Source organism: Sturnira hondurensis, unplaced genomic scaffold (assembly GCF_014824575.4).
Source record: "Sturnira hondurensis isolate 20B ecotype Veracruz unplaced genomic scaffold, ASM1482457v3 Scaffold0003874, whole genome shotgun sequence".
In the NCBI taxonomy this organism is placed as follows: domain Eukaryota; kingdom Metazoa; phylum Chordata; class Mammalia; order Chiroptera; family Phyllostomidae; genus Sturnira; species Sturnira hondurensis.
The window spans coordinates 3798747-3820841 of NW_028076505.1; the positions used below are offsets into that span (position 1 = coordinate 3798747).

A 22095-nucleotide genomic window follows, 5' to 3' on the forward strand; every position below is an offset into this window, starting at 1 on the left:
GGCTGAGATAGGAGCTGAGACTGCCTCTGGGGTCCAAGGACATGCACCCATTCACTTGAAGGATTCTCAGATAGAGTGGGGGGTGGGAGGAGCCCACAGTGACCACCTGCTACAGACACAGAGTTCTGTTATCGACTCCAGGAGGGGTGGCTTATGTGTCTTTTAATTGTATCTTCATTATTCACTGGCAAAGAAAATGCGTGATGCTAAAAGATTCCCATAGTCCAGTAATGGTTTTAAGTTAATTTTGTATTCTATTTATTGTAACAGTACCTAAATACAATAGAAAAACAAATTGGCCCAAGTGTGGGTCAGTGTGTTCGGGGGATGTGTTGTTTCGTAGCTTGTAGCAACGTGCAGCCCACGTGGGTCCCAAGCCTCCGACCAAACTGCAGGGCCGCTCCTGTTGCAGGGCCCAGGGACTCCCCGAGGCCTCACGGCTCCCTGGTCTGTATGTCTGCTCATGGGCCAGGACCGCACTTGTAATCACTGAAGCTTCGTGGTGTGTTATGGTCTTTTGTGGGGCTATTTCGTGGTTCTTTTTCATGGGTTTTTGTGGGGTTTTGGGGGGGGCTTTGCTTTTCTGTTTGTTTTCCATGTGAACCGTAGGATCTGTGTGTCTAGTTCTGGGAGTGAGGGGTGGGGGACTGTTCTTTTAATTAGCATTTAATTACATTTATAAACTTAGGAAGTATAGTTTGTATATCATTTATGTAGTACTGTCTAACAAACTACCTCAAAATGCAGCAATTCAAAGCAGCCACTGGTTCACAGTCCTGGGCTCAGCAGGGTGGTTCTTCTGCTGGTCTCACTTGCAGTTCTTCATGTGTCTCAGTTGGCTGGCAGCCAGCCCGGGGCTGCGGGCCCCTTTCTTTTCCATGTGAGCCCACCGTCAGGAAGGCTGGTCTGAGCTTCCTCACTCAGTGGCTCAGGGATGTTGCAGAAACTTTGAGGCCTCTGAAGGGCCATACTCTGGAGTCCAAGACGTCACTGCCACCACATTCCGTTCCTGAAGCGAGCCCTGAAGGGAGCCCCGGGCCCACGGGCCGGAGCGACTCCATGCTCTGCCAGGGCCTTTAGTGAGAGCAGAGACGGCAGTGCTTGCCACCTGCTGCACAGTGTTTTTCCATTTTTTTTAGTTCCGCTTTTGTATCTTTCAGGATGTTCCAAGATTTCTCTGCATAGGCTTTGCTTAGTTCTTCTGAAGTTTTGGATTAAGTATTTTGTATATTTTATCACAGATGTACACACTGTCTCCTCCACTATGCCTTCTGTTTTGTGTGGTCACGTGGAGGCGTGCCCACTGGGCTGCACTCCCGTGGCTGCCTGGCCATGACAGGGCCACGTGCCCTCATATTCCAGGTCGCTAAGCACTTGAACTCTGAGTTTGTTCTCTGTGTGCATTAGAGGAAACCCCTGGTCCTGACTTCCGGTTGCTCCCTTTCTGCCTGCTGGAGAGGGACAACAAAGCCACCTGGGAAGCCATGCACTGTAGACGGGGCAGCCTCGGCAGCCTGAGTCCCAAGTGACCCCACATGGCAGAGCTCCCGGGCTTCCCAGAGCACCCTGTCCTCCGTGCACAGCTTCCTGGTGGCTCTGTTATCCTGAATGGCCAGGTAGGCGGCGACCTGGAGCTGCCAAGTCAGAAGGAAGTAAGCTCTGCCATCTTCGTTTCTTCTCATTACGTGCTTCAGTTAGAGCTGATTAATGAGCATCATTAGAGTTTGGATTTCTGCGTAGTTTATGCTATTCCTTTCAACATTACTGTCCTCTCTGGTGTTCTGGTGTCCTCACTTCACATTTATAGTAGCAATTTGGTTGCAGTGGGTCTCTTGGGCCTAAGGACACAAAACTATCTGCACAGAGTGATGTTTTTATTTCTAATTTTTCTCCTTTCTAATTTTTAGACATCTTGGTGATTCCAAGTGCTGATGAGGTTGGGCTGGCAGCAGGTGATTCTTAGCAAAGAAATGTGCCATGTTTTTCAGCCTTATTGAAAGATGAGGACTCACTCTGGAGTGAGTTTACTCAAGAACTGAAGCTAACCCCTTTAAACCTCAAAAAATAGGATTCTGTTTGTCTCGTCTAAGATTTTATTATAGTTGAACTCACAAAAACACCTTTCCTGATTTCCAGCCTTTTTTAAAAAAATAAAAGCGCAGTGAATGTGATACAGCCCTGTCTCAGCAGGTCTGGGTGGGCCATAATTGCTGTATTATGTTCTCATCCGTGACGTCATCGAGGGGCTGCTGGGTCTACAGCCCTGCCTCCAGCACTGGACACCCTCGGAGGTGGTGCCTTCCGAAGCTGCTGGCTTGTTTCTGTGCCCCTGCGCCACCGTCAGTAGGATGTCTGCCCCCAGTGTCCACCCTCCCCTGCTCTGTGATCAGGAGCATCCCATTGGCTGTGGGCCAGGAGACCACCCATTCTCACTTGTCCAGGCTGTGCTCACAGCAAGAGAAAGGAGGAGCTGGGCGAGGAGCGAGGGTCCCGTGAGTACAGTAGTTACTTCTGTGACACCGAGGCTGGCTGTTCCGAAAGTGTCAGCGGTTTATTCCTGGCTCTTGGCTTGTTCTGAAGAGTAAACATTGACACCTAAATGTTTCCAGATACTTGGAGAACATCTGAGGGAACGTTGTGTCTCTGCTGTCTGTTGTTTCCATTACTTGGTCGAGTCTGTAGACTCTCCTCTGGTGTATCCCGACTTGGAAATGACGGAACTACCCACACAGGTGCAAAGCTTGGGGCTCACTCACTTCAGTCTCTTGTGTTCCGCCAGCCAGCACAGCCTTTCAGTCCTGCCGCCTCATAGCAGACCGGGTCTGCTCTGCACACTGCAGATATAGGCACTCACATATGGGGTGGGTGGGCAGGTGAGTAGGTGGGTGAATATGTTGATAGTTAGATGGGGTGGATGGGTGGGCGGTGAATGTGTGGGTGGGTGGATAGATGAATGGATGGGTAGATGGGTGGATGAATGGGTGATGGATGGATGGGTGGGTACACGGGTGGTAGATGAGTGGGTGGAGGAGTTGAGGGATGGTAGGTGGGTAGAAAATGGGTGGCTGGGTGGTCTGGAGGAAAGGAAGAAGGAAGGGAAGTTATCAACCATTTCTTGATTCTCCTTCATTATGGACTTTGAATTTAGATCATTGAAATCCACGAGTGACCAAAAGTTATTTTCACCCTGTAATTCAGTCCTTCGTTCTGGAACATCACAAACCATGAACTTGCTGTATTTCAATGTCTTCTCACCTCACCCACCACGATCTGCTCAAGGTTAGACTTGCTCTTGGAAAGATCACTTAGATGGGACAAGGTGAGGCTGTGGGGCTTTGAGCATGGTTCAGAGGGGGTGACGGGTCCCTCGGTGGTCACCTCTCTGGTGTTCAGGACCTAGGGCAGCAGGTCACCTAACGTGGCACTGGCCAGCTTCTGCTCCAACACAGAGCAAGACATGTGGCTCTGGGGCCACCCTGATGCTGTTGGTCATGGTGCAGCGTCAGGTCCCCCTGCTCCCCCAGCTGTGTGGTTGGGGCATTGTTGGTAGAGGCGTGAATGGCACCCAGGTGGAAGGACTGACATTGACCTTGTGTGTAAATGAAAGAGCCACTGTCCACATGCAGAGAAAGTCATCAACTTCTCTTCAGAGAGTGAAGACATGGCGATGCCTGGCCACCACTCTGGATAGAGTGGAGGGGGGTGGAATTGTGACTTCATATACGTTTCTGTGGAAAGGCTTTGTTGAAAAGCTGTGTTTCCACAAAGATCCTCAGAGGGTGTCTGAAGGTCAGACCATCTGCCTGGCTAATTCTTTAGGAAGAGGGACAAAGGGACTGGTACTGGGCAGAGAGGGCCCTGTGGGCATCTGGGGATGGACTGTGAGGCAGGGAATGGGGTCCGCCCTTGAGCACACCCTTGGCCGGGGTTCACTGGCAGCCTCTGGGCCACCTAGGCAGCAGGGCCAAGTCCCCGGTGGGACATGGGAAGGGCGTGTGGAGAAGGCCTGTGTGTTCATCAGGAGTGTATTCATCTGCTGGGCTGCTGTTACAGGGCTGTATGTGGGGGACTCAAGCCACAAAAATGTATCTCCTCAGTCTGGAGGCTGGAGTCTTAGATTGGGGTGTCATGGACTCTGTCCTTGGCTTCTAGATGCTGTGTTCTCCGTGTCCTCACACCGCCATCCCTCTGTGTGTCTGTGTCCTAATCTCTTATAAGGACGATTGTCATGTGGGATTAGAGCCCACCCCAGTGACCTCATTTAATGTGATGACCTTTGTAAAGAGCAAATTTACACCTACAGACACATGCTGAGGTGCTGGGGTTAGGACCCCAATGTATCTTTTGGGAGGATGCAATTTACCCCTCATGAGGTGCCAGACTCAGGCCTGGGCAGAGCCGTGCCAGCGGGTCAGGCCCCCTGGCTGATGGTGGTGAGCCGGTCCACAGTGTTCTGGGCTCCCCGCTCTCCCAGTCACTGTTCAGCCTGAGCAGGAGCAGCTGGATGGCAAGGGCCACAAGCACAAATCTGGTAGAAGCGCCTGGAGGGACAGAGCATCAGGACTTCTCAGGGGCCTTGCTTCTCAGGGGCTCTCAAGCTGGGAGGAGGGTCTGGTTAGGGCCAGGTTGCTGCTGTAGGAGGCTTACCTGCTGTGGAACTATTTTTAACACGGCCTCACTGAGCCACCTGGCTCACCCCCCCCTCTCTGAGTAGCCAGCAGTCTGTCCCTGAGGGGGGTGACACCACCCTGTACCCCTCTTTGGGGAGGGAGAGCATGCAGCTTGTCCCCTGCCCTGAGAAGGTGGGTCCTAGCAACTCGTACAGGGGCCATGAAACCTGGGAGGCAGCCAGCTCAGCCGAGGGACCAGGTTGTGCAGATGCCAGGACCCTGGAACCGTCTAAGCCTATTATCTACTGCAGAGACTTAGAGACAGGCTCCGGTTTCCTGCCACCTCAGCAACAGCGCCTGAGCATTAATGAGATGGCGCCATGCGAATGGGCTGGGCCTGCTCTCCCGCCTTCCAGGTCCTGACCTGGTTCTTCTGCCGGGGTACAAGGAGCAGCAGTGTCTTCTGAGGCCCCAGGAGTGGGGGCCTTGTCTGCCTTGCCCAGGTGGTCGCGGTGATGGAGGAAGGTGATGAGCTGGGCCCTCACCCTTTTCTTGAGGGAACCCTTGTCTTTATGCATCAGACGCACACATCAGGGCCTGTTGTGGCCTCGCCTGTCTTGAGCGGCGGCCCTGACACCTCACGGGTTTGGCAGGGCCTCAGTTTCCCGATCTGTAATGAGGGAGGTCAGAGCTCATGCTTCTGCATGTAGGATTCCTGACATAATCATCAGGAATATCCAAATTAGTAGTTCTGTATGATACCCTTTTACATGCGATCGGACGTAAGCCTGGTCTCTGGAATGCCATTTGCTGATGGTGGCCGTGGGTGTTGGTAGAATCTACATGGAAACAGCTTGGCATCATCTAGAAAAGTCTACATGGATGCAGTCTATCACCCGTGGTCGAGGTCTGAGGTCTGTCCCCACAGTGCACGCAGAGCGCCCCAACTGCACGTCCCTCACGGCACAGACCAGAAACAGCCCACTGTCCCGCAAGACCCGGGCTCCACTGAGGCCATCCCCACCCCGGGCTCCTCTCCTGCATCACACAGGAGCCACAGGGCCCGTGGCCATGCGGAGGGATTTTAGAAACAAGATTGAACAAGCAGCAAATTAGAGAAGAGTAAAGTTCAAAAAAATAAGGCGTGACGCCGTCTTGCCTGGGGTGTAAGACGACTCTAAGGAGTAATGGTGGTTACCTTGGGGCGGTGAGGGGAGGGGCGAGGGAGGGAGCGTAGCTTGCATCAGTCTGTCTGTGCCAGAATGGGTTGTGCTCTTGGAAAGCTTACCCTGGCCATCAGGTGAATGGCCATGTGTGTGTTGCAGCAGTTTTGAAGCATCATGTTTGTGGTGTTAAAAATAATTTCAATACAGTGAAAAAATTAAAAAATAAAAGATAAAAAAGTTAAGGACTGAGTCACAGTATTAGATGTATCTCTTGTTACACTGGTTACATCTAGTGCAGCCTTTGTTGCTTATGCTAAATACATATTTTCAGGCCTTTGCTGTTTATAATAATAAATATTTTTGGTTGATTCATTCACTTAAAAAATAATTATAAGGGGTACACAAGCCGGCACTCTTGAGGGCTGCCGAGTTGAGCTGTCCCCGATGCCGTCCTGTGCTGCCTGCCTGTGGGCCTTGACGGGGAGGGATGCAGGTGTGGGCTGAGCGAGCGGGGAGCAGGGCATCTTTGTACCACTGCCCTTCTGCAGGGGAAGGAAGGTGGGCCTGTTCTGGTAGAAGGTCCAAGAAGTTGGCACATGTGGCATGCTGTCAAGGTGATCTGGCACAGTGGGGCCAGGTGGTGTCCCCGAGAAGGTGACGTCCAAGCATCTTCCTTCCAAGGTGACATGGCTGGCACTGGGTGCTCTTGTGGGGTGGGCCTCCTGAACTGAAGCCGGCTGACATGCCTTAAGAAGGGTGGCCCATTGTGAGTGATGCCCACCCCGTGTCTGGGGCATCGGCAGCCCAGGCAGGTGGTCAACAGCGGGAAAACGTGTGGGAAGAGGGTTGGCCAGATCGAGAGCCTGTGACCAGGCTCACTCCCAGGTGCCAGGGAGCCCAGCGGGCAGTGGGCAGCAGGCAGCGGGCAGGCCCATCTCGTCTTTCTCCTCAACTTGCCTGTTGCCACGTGGAGTATATTTGGTTCATCACGGTGCTGAGTGGTGAAATGGGAGCATGTGATCCAACAAATATACATAGCTGAGGGCAGCTGAGATCGTGTGTGGAGGAAGCTGGGATCCAGCCTGGTTTCCACTTGCGCCTGGACGGGCAGGTGGTGATTGTGGGTTACCCAGAAGGCTGGCAGTCATTACAGAGCTCCAGGCCAGCCCCACACCACACCTTGGGCTCTTATCGAGGCTCCCAAGCAACCCCAGGGGCGTGAGCTGTGGAGGCGGCCGCTGGACCCAAGACCCCACATTCCAGGCAGGGGTGGGAAACTACTACTGCTTGCTATGTGACCCTGAACATGCCACTTAACCTCTCTGTGCTTCTGCGTGCTCACCTGTCAGCTAGGCAGGCCCCAGAGTGTGGTCACACATCTAGGAAGTGCCTTTGCTGTCCCCGTTGTGTTTTTCCTTTGCGCTCAGAGCAGTGTATTGGTCACACTCATCGTCAGATTGGTGATTGGTTTTCTGATACTGTGTAGCTGATGACCCCACACATGGTGGTGCAGGACAACACCATACCTTCCTCACCTTCACATCTTGGCTGGGTGGGTCGGGGTGCTCCTAGGCTGCGGGCGTCTGAAGGCATGGCTCCCTCTCCTGGCACAGGTCTCGGCTCCCTCCTGTGCCCGGGTCCTCCCATGGCAGCTGCTTCCCCCCGCCCCCCGCCAGCCAGCTGCACAGGGGACCCCAGTATGACTCAGCATTGAAAATCCCACGGCCATTTCTGTGATTTGTTCTCCAGGCACAGGAATCCCGAGTTTCCTCGCCAGTCCCTGCTGTGCTCAGCTCCCAAAGTGCCGCAGCGCCCACCCTCGGGGCTGAGGGGGCCTGTGCAGCTGTCTCCAGGGCCAGCTCTGCACCTGCCCCCGCCCACAAGGACCAGGAGGGTGGCCATCACACTACCCCCTGCCAGCTCTGAACTTGCCAGGGTTGAATCACAGCTTCCTGAGTTTCTCTCCTGGGGAGTGGGGAACCAGGCAGCACCCTCCCAAAACAGGTCCAACCACAAAACGTTAACGTTAGCGCTGCCTGGAACTATGAAATGCACGTTGAAGAAAAGGGGAGAAAAACTGGTTTAAGTTCTTGGGGGAGTGGCTGCTTTTATGTTAAAAACCAAAACAAAAGCCTTTTAGCTTAAAGATGTCCATGATAGCCTGGGAATTAAAGGGCAGTTAGGAGTTGTTACAGAGATTTCATGTGCAGTTTTAATCTTTTAAGTTAGATGCTAAAAAAATAAAAATTACCTATAATGCCTTTACCTAGAGAGAATCGCTATTAATATTTGGGTGCATTTCTTCTAGTCTTTCCTTCCTTATATACATGGGGGTGTGTTTGGTTCATGTGTGTGTGCGTGATGTGTGTGTGTGGTGTGGTGCATGTGTGTGGTGTGAGCATGTATTAAGTGATGCTTGTCAGGTCCCCTGTCTGCCCTGTATGTCACCTGCAGAAGGAAAGCTCTTAAATCCACTCATTCTTGGGCGCTGCAGATCCGGGGCTCTTGTGTGGGGACCATGGGTTTCTGTTCTGCCCTCAGCTCTGGTGTCCCGCCTGACCGCTGTCCCCACCTTTCCAGGACGGCCGTTCTCAGTGAAGGACCTTGCACTCGCTACTGAGTAGCGACCATGGGCCTGCTTGCCTACCTGAAGACCCAGTTCGTGGTGCACCTGCTCATCGGGTTCGTCTTTGTGGTGAGCGGGCTGGTCATCAACTTCATCCAGCTCTGCACCCTCGTCCTCTGGCCCGTGAACAAGCAGCTTTACCGCCGGCTGAACTGCCGCCTCGCCTACTCGCTCTGGAGCCGTGAGTACCGCCGGGGGTGGGGAGGGGCTGCTTGCAGAATGGAAGATGTTCAGCAGGGCCAGGGGGTTACTCCACGCAGGGGATGTGCAGGAAGGTGCCCAAACCCAAACTCGCCATTAGGGTGGACCTTGTGACGTTTTGACACCTGAGCACTGGGACCCACTGCGGTGGTGGTTTCGTGTGGTTCGGTGCTGTGCTTTGGGACCCGGAAGCAATCATACACTCAGCCTGCCATTCGCATCCTTCCAAGCTGCCAGTACCTGGCCCGGCCTGTTCCGCTGTCCCCTGGCAACCCCTCCCCAGAGGGTTTTGACTCCTCCCTCGGGTGGCCTGTCGTTTCGCTTGCCTGTCTCTGAAAGGAAAGGACCCTTATCTCTCTTGATCAAATATCTGTGTGTGGATGTATTGTATGTGTGTTTGTCCACACGAAATCAGTCGTCATCTGTCCAATGGACAGACTGAAAGCTGTTAGATGGCATTAATGTCACATGCTGTCTGAGTGCAGGGGAGTCCTGCCCTGCTAGCTTTCCCTGGCCCCATCCCCAAAGGCTGGGGCCCACACAGAGGGGGTGGGGCTGTGCTCTGGCGACCCTGAGCCTCAGCACTGCTCTTCCTGAAGGGTGAGGTTACCCTTCTCGGGACACCTGGCTGCGGTGGGTGTGACCTGGCTGGCAGTGGCTCCCGAACAGCTGTGGCCGCTGTCCACAGGGGGCCCGGGGCTGGCCGTGTGCCCACAACCCCCATCCTGTGGATGGAATGTGTGATAGTCCCTAAAACCACGGCTCACATGGGAATCATGACCAGGCTCAGGATAATCATCCACAATGCTGGTTTTCCTGTTTCTTCCATCACTTTCCAAAAGTTTCCTTTGCCTTCTCCCCTGCTTTTGATTAAAGAAGGTTATTATAAATTAGGAAAACTTATTTTAATAAATGTAAACTGCCAAAACGCATTTCTAGCAGAAAAGCCCCACCCGAATCAGAGCTGGGCAGTCTGTGCTCCCTGACCGGAGGGAGGGCCCGGCCTGCATGTGGCCCGCCCCCGCCGACGCCCCATTGCCCTGTGTTTCCCCAGAGCTGGTCATGCTGCTGGAGTGGTGGTCCTGCACGGAGTGCACCCTGTTCACCGACCAGGCGACGATGGACCACTTGGGGAAAGAGCACGTGGTCATCATCCTCAATCACAACTTCGAGATCGACTTCCTCTGCGGGTGGACCATGTGTGAGCGGTTCGGCGTGCTGGGGGTGAGTGACGCAGGGGTCCCAGGGAGCTGTTGCCGTGGGTCTGGGTTTTCTCCCCTCTACCTTTAGCCCCCGGCACCCTGAGCTCGAAGTCCAGGAGCATGGCTCATCCAGGGCGACTGAGACCACAGGCGGCCCTCAGCTGCCCCAGGGCTCCCCTGGGACTGTTCCTGACTTTCCTCCCGTAAGCCTTATATGTTGTCCTGTGAGTCCCCAGTGCTCCTGGGGGAGCCGTGCACTGCGATATAGTGTTAACACCCTGGGCCTGGCCAAGGAGCCGCAGTGCAGACAGCACCTCCGGATGGTGCTCCCACCCTCCCTCCGCCAGGCCTGCGCCTCGGGCCCTCATCTGTAGCAGGTGCACCTGCACTCTTGGGTCACGCTGGTCCCAGCGGTGCCACGCCTGGTGCCCAGGTCTTACCTCCACACTCAGTGTCAGGGTGCCCCTGCGGTCAGTGAGATCACCGCCCACCAGGCCGGTCTGGGGGCCTCGTGGCCTGCAGCGCACTACCTGTCCCCCCCCCCCCACCCAGAGCTCCAAAGTCCTGGCCAAGAGGGAGCTGCTGTTCGTGCCCCTCATCGGCTGGACGTGGTACTTCCTGGAGATCGTGTTCTGCAAGAGGAAGTGGGAGGAGGACCGGGACACTGTCATCGAAGGGCTGAGGCGCTTGGCCGACTATCCGGAGTACATGTGGGTGAGTCTGTGTGGGCACGTGCGCCCTGGCAGGGGAGGCGCACTGGCTGGGTCCCCCTTGACATGTGAAAGCGACCTGAGTCACGAGTGGGAGGGCCAGGCCAGCAGGAGGCTCTGAGTCCCAGTTCACAGCAGGGCCTGGGGGTGGACTTCCACCGCCCCAGCTGAGAGGCAGAGCCAGGAGTGGGGTGGGGAGGTCAGGCGTGGCCCTGCTCAGCAGAGTGGGGTCCCCTTGGGCGGTGAGTGGGTGCCCATCCAGCGCCCTGGCTGAGGAGCTGCCTCTGCAGGGGGGTTTTACTCAGAGGTGGTGCCATCACCAACCCCAGGGACCTCTGGCCAAGCTCCTCCCTCAGGACATAGAAGAGTCACAGGGCACTTGACGCCTGCCTGTCCCGGCAGTCAGGGCCTGCGGGGCTTGGGGGCTTTTGAACCCCTCCGGTGAGTTTAATGGGCCCCGGCCCAGAATCAGTGGTGTCAGTTGGTTTAAATCTCTGGTCTCTCTCTGCTCCTTCTGTCTGGTCTCTGGGAGTCCTTTGAGAGCTGGCTCCTTACTTAGCATTTCTACCTCGTGCACATATTTGCAACTCCAACCAGAAGGCTGCTGCCCAGGGACCTTCATGTGTCCCTCTTTCTGGAAGGTTCTCTATTGCGTTCTTTGAGAATAAGCACAGTGCTGTTAGCTGTGTGGTGAGGGGATTTGTGTGGCCGGAGTGCAGACTGCAGCCCTGAAACATGCCACAGGCTTGTCACTATTGCGGTGCTGTCCCTTCTGCAATCGGGCAGCAACCATTACGCTGCCGGTAAGGTCAGCCCGTGCATGGGAGGCGTCCAAGCCCACCTCCCTTTATCTGTGCTCTAGTTTCTCCTGTACTGCGAGGGCACGCGCTTCACGGAGAAGAAGCACCGCGTCAGCATGGAGGTGGCCGCCTCCAAGGGGCTGCCTGCCCTCAAGTACCACCTGCTGCCTCGCACCAAGGGCTTCACCACCGCGGTCCAGTGCCTGCGAGGGACAGGTAAGGGCCTGGGCTTACCTGGGGGGGCCACCGGTCCTCTGGTGAAAAACCTGGAGCGGGGGGCACCGATCCTCTGGGCTCTGTGTGAAGCCAGAAACAAAAACAGCAAAAACTACACGAGTGAATTACATGTAAAATACAGGCCAGAAGGGGAGGAGAACCAAATTGGTGGAGTTAGTATGTTAAGATTCTTGTACCATTGTCAAGGTGATAAAATGTTACTTCATGGAAAATAACTAAAATAATATCAAATATATAACTGAAAAACTTCTAAAGAAAAAAAAATATTTAAGTAACCTGAAAGGAGGTAAGGTTAAAAAAAAGGGGGGGGGGGCAGAGAACAGATAGAACAAGTAGAGAGCAGCCAGAGTGGATTTAAATGCATGCACGTTAGTAAGTAGTTTAGATGCAAATCAGCTGAACGCCCCACTAAAAGGCTAGAATCAGAGAGAAAACAGCCCCTGTGAAAAACTCATTGGGCTCTGCATGGGGTGAGGGGCGTGGGCGAGGGACAGCGAGCAGTGGGTGGCGCCAGGCTCACTCCTGCACCCGGGCCCCACAGTCGCTGCCGTCTATGACGTCACTCTGAACTTCCGGAGAAACAAGAACCCGTCTCTGCTGGGGATCCTCTACGGGAAGAAGTACGAGGCGGACATGTGTGTGAGGTGAGCTCGGTGCCCAGCAGGCACCCCATCCTGCCTGGCACCCCCTCCCCATGCCTTCCCAGCCCCCACAGGTGGCCCTCCACCTCCCTAGCTGCCCTCAGGTGGAAGCTGCTGGAGCCCCGCCCTTAAGGGTGGGCAGACAAGCGACACACAGGGGCATGCACCATTGGCTCTCGCACAAAGTGAGCAAGTGGCTGTGGGGTGAAGGCAGAATGTTCCAGACGGTCCAGGGAGGAGTCACCCCCTCCTGCTGGAGGAGCACAGGAGCTGTTTGCAGGAGGCTGAGCTGAAATGTGCACCCGGACGAGGATATCCACAGGCGAGACCAGGACAGCATCCCAGCCCAAGGGGGACTCCATGGTCCCCTTTTCATGGTTAGGGCTGAGGTTAAGAGGCAACCCAGAGAGAAGGGTCAGGGCCACAGCTTACCTCAGCCCCACTGGGACTCCCACTTCAGGCCACCCTGGGGCTGAGCCCCTCGGGTTCCACCGCACTGGCTGCAAGCCTGTGTTCAGGGTTGTCCTGCTAGAGGGACGTGGAAGCGGGTCCTCGCAGAGCTGCTCTATGGCTCGAGGAACCCTGAGAATCCAAGACAGGAAAGTCAGTCTGAGGCAGGGCCCCATGGAGCCCTAAAAACATCCAGCATCCTCGGGTTATTAGAAACAACTCCTATTAATTGTTCAGTGAACACGTATTGAGTGTGTACTGTATGCAAAGCAAGAGGCTAGAGGCAGGGATGGGGTGGGCGAATAGAAGGACCAGAGAACCGAGTGTCTGACCAGCATGTACTGGTGGAGACACAGGGAATGTGCTCAGTGTGGCAGAGGGAGCGGGATGGCTCCCTTCAACCCACAGCAGGGCTGGTCTGAAACCCTGCTGTAGGGGGCTGAAAGTGGGGGGTCTTCTCCAGGCCTCCCTGTAGGCAAGGGGTACCTAAGGGGTCGTCTGGCAGAGCCGAGAAAGGGAAAATACGAAGGGAGACCCTCGTTTTGTTCCAATTTTGTGTTTCACTCCTTTTTGGGAGGTTGTCAGGCTAGAATGAGGGGTCCACATACCACCTCCTTGGGAGCCCATGTAGCGTGCCCACGCCTTGTGGGGTCAGTAGTCCCCTGGGGCCTGCAGTCACATGGCCTGGTGGACAAAGGGGACTGACCTTTCCCCCGGGGCAGAACCAGATCTGCCCGGAGGCTGGCAGTGCCGGCTGTCCCACAGAAACTTCCAGCTGGAAGCTGCGTTTCTGTGACTTCTGTTGGCACTGGCGATTTCAGCCCCAGGATTAAAGGGACCTGTGTCTGCAAGAAAAGGAGTTGGGGAGGAGGGTCCGTTTTAGGTTTCATCCCGAGTGGTTTCCGGTGCCAGCAAGACGAGACAGGAGGGAGGTATCCAGGTGTTCCGTGCAGAGCCCGGGGCTGTGTTTTGAGATGCAGGCTTGGCCTCACATGCAAAGCGACCTTCACTTCTGAGGCACAAGGTGAAGGTCAGAGACCAGGAGGGTGGTCACACTCAAATGGCATGTCTCCCTGCCCACCCTGACTCTCCCAGTTCCTCTGCCTCAGGGTGATCCACCCAGGAAAATCATGTTCAGGTAAAACAATCTGGGGACCACTCTATTAATCAAGTGGTGTTGGGACTTGGACTCCAGCTCCAGACGGAAGCCCAGCAGGACTTCCAGGCTTTCTCTGCCTGGGCCATCCTGGCTGAACTCGCCAGGGTCATTGGGTGTGCCCAGGGAGGCAGGCCCCTCCCTGGTCATGTGTAGATCACACGGAACCCTCTGTGTCAGCACCCTTGTCTGCTCCCGGACCACTGGTGACTCATTGACCATCCCGGTGGATGTGACTGGCAAAGGCTCGGGCAGACCCTTTCCATGGCAGCCGGGAGAGCTTGAGGCAGTAAATGTTTTTTGTTTGTTTGCTTACTTGCTTTTGTTTTTAAATGCCACCCAGTTCTGGCCACACTATAAGAGATTTCCAGGAATAATTTTGTGAACATAATAAGCTGGATGGGTTTTTCCTTCTGAAGTTTGCAGTGGACTGGCTCAAAATAGGTACAGGGTCTCTTATTCCATCCTGGGATTGGGGAGCCCAGGGTCCCCACCCTTAGATCTCTAGAACCCCCGGCAGGGGGCTGACCTATGTGGCCACCAGGGACTGGGTGATCTCTCTGGGCCCTGGATAGTCCTGACCTGGGAAAGCCAGGTCAGCTCTCTGCGGGCTGCAACTCTGGTTAGGACGGGGATTTGGTCCAGGTCAGGGACAACAACGGTGGTGGGCTTTGTGTCAAGTGTTTGATGGTCTTGGAGGTGGATCTTGCTCTTGTCCTGGGTAGCTGTGGTCAGAAAGCCTCAGGTGGCAGGGGGCGGAGCCGGGGAGGCCACTGGGCCCAGCTTAATGTGGATGCCCACAGCCACCCCCAGGCTGCACGGCGCCTCCCCATGGACATGACCGCAGCTGGAGAGGACTCGGGCTTCCATCTGCTCGTCTTCCCCTTTGCTGCCGAAAGCATAGGTCTGTAATTCACGTTAATAGACACGTTCTTAGAACTTCTAAAGCCTCAACTTACTGTTTTTGTCACTTACCCTTTGGGTTTTGAGTGAAAGCAGTGTTCTGGGGAGTCTAAAACATAGTTGTCATCCTGTACCCCGAGGCTCTGGCAGCCCAGGCAGGGTGCGGGGGCAGGGGTGGAGTTTTGCCTCATTCTCTGCGCCTGCTGGTGGAGTCCCCGGGGGCCTGTGACTGGTCAGGGCTGGGGCTTTGGCCATGGCGGCTGAGGCAGTCCGCGCTCCTGCTGGCTGGTGTCCTTAAAGTGGCTGAGTCAAGTCTGGGAGATAGGTGCTCATCTTTGTGTTTATTTTTGCCTCACTTTAAATTCTCACTGTATGTGTTTCATAGTGCATCTGACATACACAGAGCCTATGTGTGGCATGTACACTATGGACATAATTCGGGGAGAACAGTCGGCTGAGTTTGACGCCTTAGGGAGTCATCTTTCTGTAGGTAAACCCCTTCCGAACTTTGCTTCTTACTGGACTGGTCGGTACCTGGGGCAAATCCTTTATGCGCCAGTTCTCAAGGTGTGGTCCGGGGCCTCCTGGAGATCTCCAAGACCTGTTGGGGTCCACGAGGTTACACTGGTTTTGTCTACTGGGAGGTTTTATGCCTTCCCTTCCCTCGAGTGTGTGCTGGAGTCTCCCAGAGGCTGCGGTATCTGACAGTGTGTGAGCCTATGAAGTCAAATGTGGCAAAGACATAGGTATAAGCCACATAAGCCAAAGTTCTCCATTTTTAGAGCACAATGTTTGAGATATCTTAAAACACAGAGATTTATGTCTGTCCATGGACATTTCACCTGGCTCCTCTTTCCCCACGGGCTGGGCTGAGGCGGGCAGCCGGGGTCCTGTGGGGGCCCACGCCCTGCCGGTCAGTTACACTAGCTCACGTGTGCGCTGGCCATCTTGGGGTAGGACAGTTGCCATGGAAAGCGGTTCCTGTCCTGCTGATCTTACCAGGTAGACACCGCCACTCATGGGGCTGGTAATCCAGCTGGTTGACTGGGTTTGTAAGTAAGTTAGGGTCCCGACCAAAGTCAGCTGTTTGTTAATTGAGATTAAAGTTCTTAATCTCCATGGCTTTTCATATTTGGAGCAAGTAGATTTCATTTGTGACACACACAATCTCCTTTGCCTAATGAGAGACTCTGAGTCATGATCATTTCCAAAGAATGAAGCATTAAGAGAGACCAAAACTCCTGCTGAAGCTAATAAATGACCACCCCTCACAGAGGCACTGGGAGTGCCATCTGCCCATTGCCCTGCTCAATGGGTCCCTCTGAAATGCCTCTACTACCCTCTGAATGCAGATGCCTCTGGGCGCCCCCACCCCCAGCCACTAGGCCCGCCCTGCAGAGCCCCAGGCTGCCTCTGGGGGAACGCCCAAGGAGAAGTTACTTTGATGTTTGTGTTTTTGGAAGTTCAGAGTGAGACTGATTAGCAGAAGCAGGCCAGCGAGGAGCCTGCTGCACCAGTTTCCCCCACTTTCAGTTCACTGTCATCTCGTTCCTCACTCTGCTTCTGATCTTCTTCCTCAAACAGGAGGTTTCCTCTGGAAGAGATCCCACTGGACGAAAAGGAAGCAGCTCAGTGGCTGCACAAACTGTACCAGGAGAAGGTAAAGGCATGCCCCCCCACCCCATCCCCACCGGAGTCCCAGGAGGGGGTCGCAGGGGCGGCCGGTGGCGGGGGGGCGGGCTGCTGGTGTGCTGACTTCCTCTGGCATCAGGACTGCTGTGCCATTCTCACATCCTTCTTTCCAATCCTTCTTCTTTCATTTTTCTTAACTTTTGAGAAATGAATACACTAGAGAAATGTATAAGGGTATCATAGTGCTTCTGTAACCATGGAGAATAACACTTGATTGCATCTGTTTAGTTTTCCATGTAAAAGAAACTATAGATATATAACAGACATGCACATGTATATGTGTTTGGTTTACAAAAGGAAACAGAATGTAGATGATGGGAAAAGGTCCTCGTGGCCAAACCCAGCTCCACTCCATCCCCCACCCCGTAGCGTTGTCTCACCACGACTCTGAATTCTGGTTTGTTTTATATGTACAAACCTACAGGACAGTCGGTTTTTGTTCTCAGCACTGAGGAAGGCTGAGATAATCAGAAAGTCCTTTCAGTGGCTGACAAATATCCTCTCGAATGCATTGACCAGCTTGTGAGAAAATAAGGGAAATCTCTAGGGGTCAAAAACGGAGATGGAACGGAAGAGCCGTGGTAAGCCTATGGGCTCTCCTGCTGGAGTGTGCTGGTCTTCTTGACCAAAGGCTTGAGTTGTAACGTCTCCCTGGAAACAGAGGCAGGGGTTTGACCCCAGTCAAGGCCAAAGTTAGAACTGGAAACCCTGCATGAACCTGGACACCTCTGAGAGGCTCACCCTCAGAAAGGTTACACAGAAACCATCCACCTGCCGGCGTGGGGAAGGGGCCTCTAAGCGCTCCTTTCTCAGTCTCCAAACGGTGCCCCTGGGAAGTCAAACAAGCCTGACTGGGAACAGGTGTGAGGTGTGAATTTGCACTAAGGACATGGCTCAACAACAAAGACAACCTAGGGACGCGCAAAGTGGCTCCAGGCCAGTCTCTGGAGCCCCTTCGAAAATTGGGGGAACGCGACTGCGCACCAAGGAATGGGGCAGAGCTGGTAACCATAGAACTCCCAGAACTGACGAACGCAGATTTCCTCAGGCTCAAGAAATACAAGCCTGGGATAAGATAAATGAAAAGAAATTCACCCAGCTTGGCAATGAAATCACTAAACTCCAGAGACAAAGATCTAAGAATCACCAGAGAGAAAAGACATACTGTCCACGAAGGACTGACCGTGAGGCTAATAGTGGGCACATCTCTCACTGGGTATCAGAATCTCTTCGAAAGTCTTACACATTTTATCCTCTTAGTAACTGTACACACACACACACACACATGTATACATTATACATGCACACACACATGCAGATAGGACAGAGTAAGCCCAGAGTGTAGAACACAGAAAGAATAAAAACAGCATGAATTATTGTAACAGAAAGCAAAATTACACAGGATGAATCAACTGCACCAAAAGCTTGGCCTTAAGACCTCTTACAAAATAGAAAACCTCGGGCCAGGCTGACCAATTGAAAAAGAGGGATGGCGCTAATAGGGATGAAAAAGGCGGTCCAGCCAAAGAGCAGGGGTGAAAATCCTGTAAGAGCGGTACAACTAGCTTCATGCTCCCACCACTGAAAACTGAGATGAAACACACAATTTCAAAGAACAATGTAGCTCTCTCCAGCAGAAAGAGCACGAAGGGAAGGGAGCTTTGCATGAGCCCCAGGCAGGTGGGCAGACAGGCCTCGTGCACACGGGCGGGGGTGGGGGCACATCTCGGAATGTCTGTCAGGTTTACAAGTTTGAAACTGTGTAAACAAAGGGGCAGGGTTTGCTCAGCGAGAAAAGAGAGCTAATCTGAAAGTGTATCAGGTATTTGTGTATTCAGTTAAAATAAATAAACTACATATTATCAGCATAACTGAATCTGGAGAAAACCGCGTGAGAAAAGCAGGTTGCAGTGTGTATATGCTGTGACTCTTACAGAAAATTGGGTGCGGCGCTCTGGGTGTCACTGTCATGGACACGCACCTGTGGGGTGTGCGGGTAAAACCGTGGTGGGAACGGAAAGCCCAGGTCAGGAGCAGGCGACTTCCTCGGAGGACGGGATGCAGGGGACTCCTCTTAGACGGTTCACTTCCTGAATAATCCCATGCAAGTGCGGCTAAGGGCAAGGTGTGACCTAACCAATGGATTTGAGTATTTTTATACTGTTTGCTATGCTATTCTATAATATGGAATTATGTAACATAGCATTTTCAGTTTTTTCTTCAATTTATTCAGGGGACACCATGCTGTGGTGTTTTTCTATGCTGTTCTTTTTGTCTGTCACCATTGTTTTTCCTATCTGCCAACAGTGACATAGATGGGTTGAAGTCACCCCTTTTAGATGCTGCACTGTGTTCCAGCGAGTGCTGACACCCTGTTCCTCTCTGTGAAATTACCATGTGTCCCACTTGGCCGGGACTGGTGGGGGTGGGTACATGTGGGACCTGTCTGTCAGAGACACAAAGACTTGGGTTACATCCCCCTGCTGAACCTGAGACGCCCCTCCCCCCATCCTGTGGTTACCTGCTACCCCACTGCCCCCTGCCAGGAAAGATGCAAAGACCCTGTAGGGACCAGACTGGGAGCTTCTGAGAGCCACAGTGCCTCATGTCTTTGGCAATTACCAATTGCCAATTACAGTCTCCCTCTTTCACAGATGTAGACACTAAGGTCCTGAGAAGAAAGGGACCATCCTCTGGGGGGCCAGGCCAGAAGTCCCCAGGTCCCTGGGCCTCTGGCCTGAACACTGTCCACCACACCTGCTACCCAGTTGAGGAGTGACTGACTCCCACAGGTGGCCGGTGTGTGGGGGAAATGGGACCAGGTCCTGGCATCCAGGGTTCTTGCTTCCTGGCCACCCAAATCACCATCACAGAGCTGGGTGGGGGCAGAGTAAGTTTACAGTTGTTCATATACGACACCTGCAGCGCACGGCTCGCCCCTCTCTGTGGCCCTTTACAGGTTGGGCCGTGTTTCACTGTCAGCACTACTGTCTCTCTGTTAAGGGGACAGTGTGCAAAGACACTGCTTTTCTTGTGGACTCTTGCAGGATGCCTTGCAGGAGGCGTATAACCAGAAGGGCGTGTTTCCAGGGGAGCAGTTCAAACCTGCCCGACGGCCGTGGACGCTCCTCAATTTTCTCTTCTGGGCCACAGTTCTCCTGTCCCCTCTGTTCAGCTTTGTCTTGGGCGTCTTTGCCAGTGGCTCTCCCCTCCTGATCCTGACGTTCCTGGGCTTTGTTGGGGCAGGTAAGGCATGTGAGTGATCTCACAGCTCAGGGCCAGGGTCTGCCATGTGCCTGCTGAGGCACCCGGGCCTGGAGATGACCACAGCACCCTGGAGGCAGCAAGGAGCCAGGGTCCAAGCAAGGCCTTGTGGGCCTGAGAGTGGGCTCTGGCCACTCTGCTGCAGAAGCTGCCTGGGCACGTGTGGGGCAAAGGGAGGAGCGGGCGTGGGTCTGCCTGCCACCCACATGGGCCCCCGACACCAGCGTTCCCAGTTGATCCGTCTAACCTCACCTTTCTCCTGTTTTAAAGCTTCCTTTGGAGTCCGCCGACTAATAGGAGTAACTGAAATAGAAAAAGGCTCCAGCTACGGAAACCAAGAATTTAAGAAAAAGGAGTAACTAATGGCTGCGGATTGAACACATGTAACCTGACGGTGGTATCCGATTAACTCAATTAAAAACAGGACAATATATATGGAGAGGAAAAAAGACACTTAGAAACTATTTTTCTTATTAACTGGTGACTAATATTAACCAATAAACTTGAGCCAAGAGTAAAGAAATCGGAAGGCCTGCCGGATGGAGACAGCCGCAGCCCATGGCAGGGCCCACCTGTCACCGTGGGAGATGGGGTGGGGGTGGCATCCGCTCTGGGGAGGTGGCTCCTGGGACACCAGGTCTCACCCAGCGTCATCTCTCAAGGACTCTGCCGGCCAGAGAGGGCCTCTAATGCTTTCTCTTCCTAAAGTTAGGTCCTGTTTTTTTGCTTTTATCTGTGGGAACGAATGTCACAGGGTCTCTGGCCCCCCAAGGCGGCCAACACCTTCACTTCCAGGCAATGGGGTTGGGGAGCTAGTGGGGGCGAGGATGCTGCTGAGAGAGTTAGCTGGGAGATGAACACATTCGGGATGTCAGGGGGACTAGGCACCCGCGCCAGGCTGGTGGCGGGCACAGGCTGTGCAGGTCACTCCCTAACCCTGTGCAGAGGTGCCCAAGGACTCACCGAGATGTGGCATTCTCCCCGTGCCCAGAGCTCCTCTGTCCCTTGCTCCCTGTGGCCTTGACTGAGTTCCTCTGCTGGGTGCTGGGGAGGAGGCCACACTGGGCTGGTGTCCTCTCCCCCTGTGACCAGGAGCCCAGAGCCCAGAGGTGCTGAGTGTGCTGGAGGGAGACCTTTGCCCCATAACCCCCAGGACCTGCGAGTGCTTCTTTAACAGCAAGGTCGCCACCCAGTCTGTCTCTTAAAGGTGGTTGGAGACAGCTGACACAGAGCTTGTTGGCTTTTAGGGATTTTGTTTTTACAGCTGATCTTTTGGTGGCTGTCAAGGCCCTGATGAAAACTAGAGGTGGTGAGCCTGTGTCCCTCCTGTGCCACCCTCCCTGCCCTGAGCAGGCACAAGTGTCCCTGGGGAGGGCCTGCCTCTGGCCATGTGGGTGGCCTCTTGGCCTGACGAGGCCCACACCCACAGGTGCCCAGCAGAATGTCTTTTCAGGCTCCCAACAGCCTGTGCTTGGCCGGTCCTCTCAGCATCCTTTTTAGGCGTGGCCCTAGAGAGAGGCATTTGATCTGAAAATGAAGGTTTGATGCACTGGGGCCAGGCTGGGAGCTGCTGGGCAGGTGGAGGAGTGGGGCTGATGGCCTCCCTGCCTCCCCACCTCCTGGTGGGGCTCAGCTCAGTCATTCCACTCCAGCCCACCTGCATTGGACTTTCTTCTTGCACTTTCAAGTTGGTTTTTTAAAGCAACATTCCCCTCATCTTTTTTTTAGCAAGGGAAAGAAAATAACGGGTGTTCTCTCTGATACACTGTAACCAGCATTCTGAATAGAGGCGGGTTGAATTTTCTAGAAAAACAAATAGAGGAAAGAGACATGAAAAACATTAGAAAGTATATTGGAAACATAATAATGTGTTGGCCCTAAGTATCTATTTTGGGAAGATTTATCAGGGTGGTATCAATTCTTCCTGACAATGACACGCTCCTGAATATTGGGTTTGGTGACAGAGGTGTTCTTGCCTCTGTCCTAAAGCACATCCTCCTGCTCCCTCTGGGCCGAGTGGCTACTGCAGACTTGATTTGTCTTCACACACGTGCTGCTCATCTGTTTTATGGGTGTTCGTTGGCGTCATTCGCCATGTCACTGATACCTAAAACATTTTAAATGAGACAAAGAAGGGAAAGGGTACCCCTGGGCAGAGCCATTCCCCCACCCCCCAAAAAAAGCAAATTTAGATCTTTTACCAATTAGTTAGTTACTAGCCCTGGTTTCCCAAATAAGTTCCTTCCCCTCGAAATTAATACATAATGTGTGAGTTCTACAAGTGAATGAGCAGTAAGACTCCTCTGTAAACGGAGACCAGGACCAGGGTGTAGGTTTCAAATCTCAGTGACTCCTGATTTAACACAGAGCTGCTTGTGCATCGCGCACCAAGTCCTTTGGGAGCAATAAAAACTACAGCACGAATGTTCAGGCCGTT

The 22095-nt window shown here is 53.7% G+C and overlaps 1 protein-coding gene across 2 annotated transcripts in view; it reads left to right on the forward strand.

Moving 5' to 3' along the window:
- Positions 1-21457, forward strand: part of AGPAT3 (1-acylglycerol-3-phosphate O-acyltransferase 3) — a 58353-nt gene extending 36896 nt beyond the window's left edge. For both annotated transcript variants that reach the window (XM_037043070.1, XM_037043069.1), the window contains exons 2-9: positions 8357-8583; positions 9658-9827; positions 10358-10519; positions 11378-11531; positions 12094-12196; positions 16287-16362; positions 19442-19640; positions 19929-21457. In XM_037043070.1, coding sequence (XP_036898965.1) covers positions 8406-8583; positions 9658-9827; positions 10358-10519; positions 11378-11531; positions 12094-12196; positions 16287-16362; positions 19442-19640; positions 19929-20017 — 1131 coding nt within the window. In that variant the 5' untranslated portion in view covers positions 8357-8405 and the 3' untranslated portion in view covers positions 20018-21457. The remainder of the gene's footprint in view (positions 1-8356; positions 8584-9657; positions 9828-10357; positions 10520-11377; positions 11532-12093; positions 12197-16286; positions 16363-19441; positions 19641-19928) is intronic.
- The last annotated feature ends 638 nt before the right edge of the window (positions 21458-22095 follow it).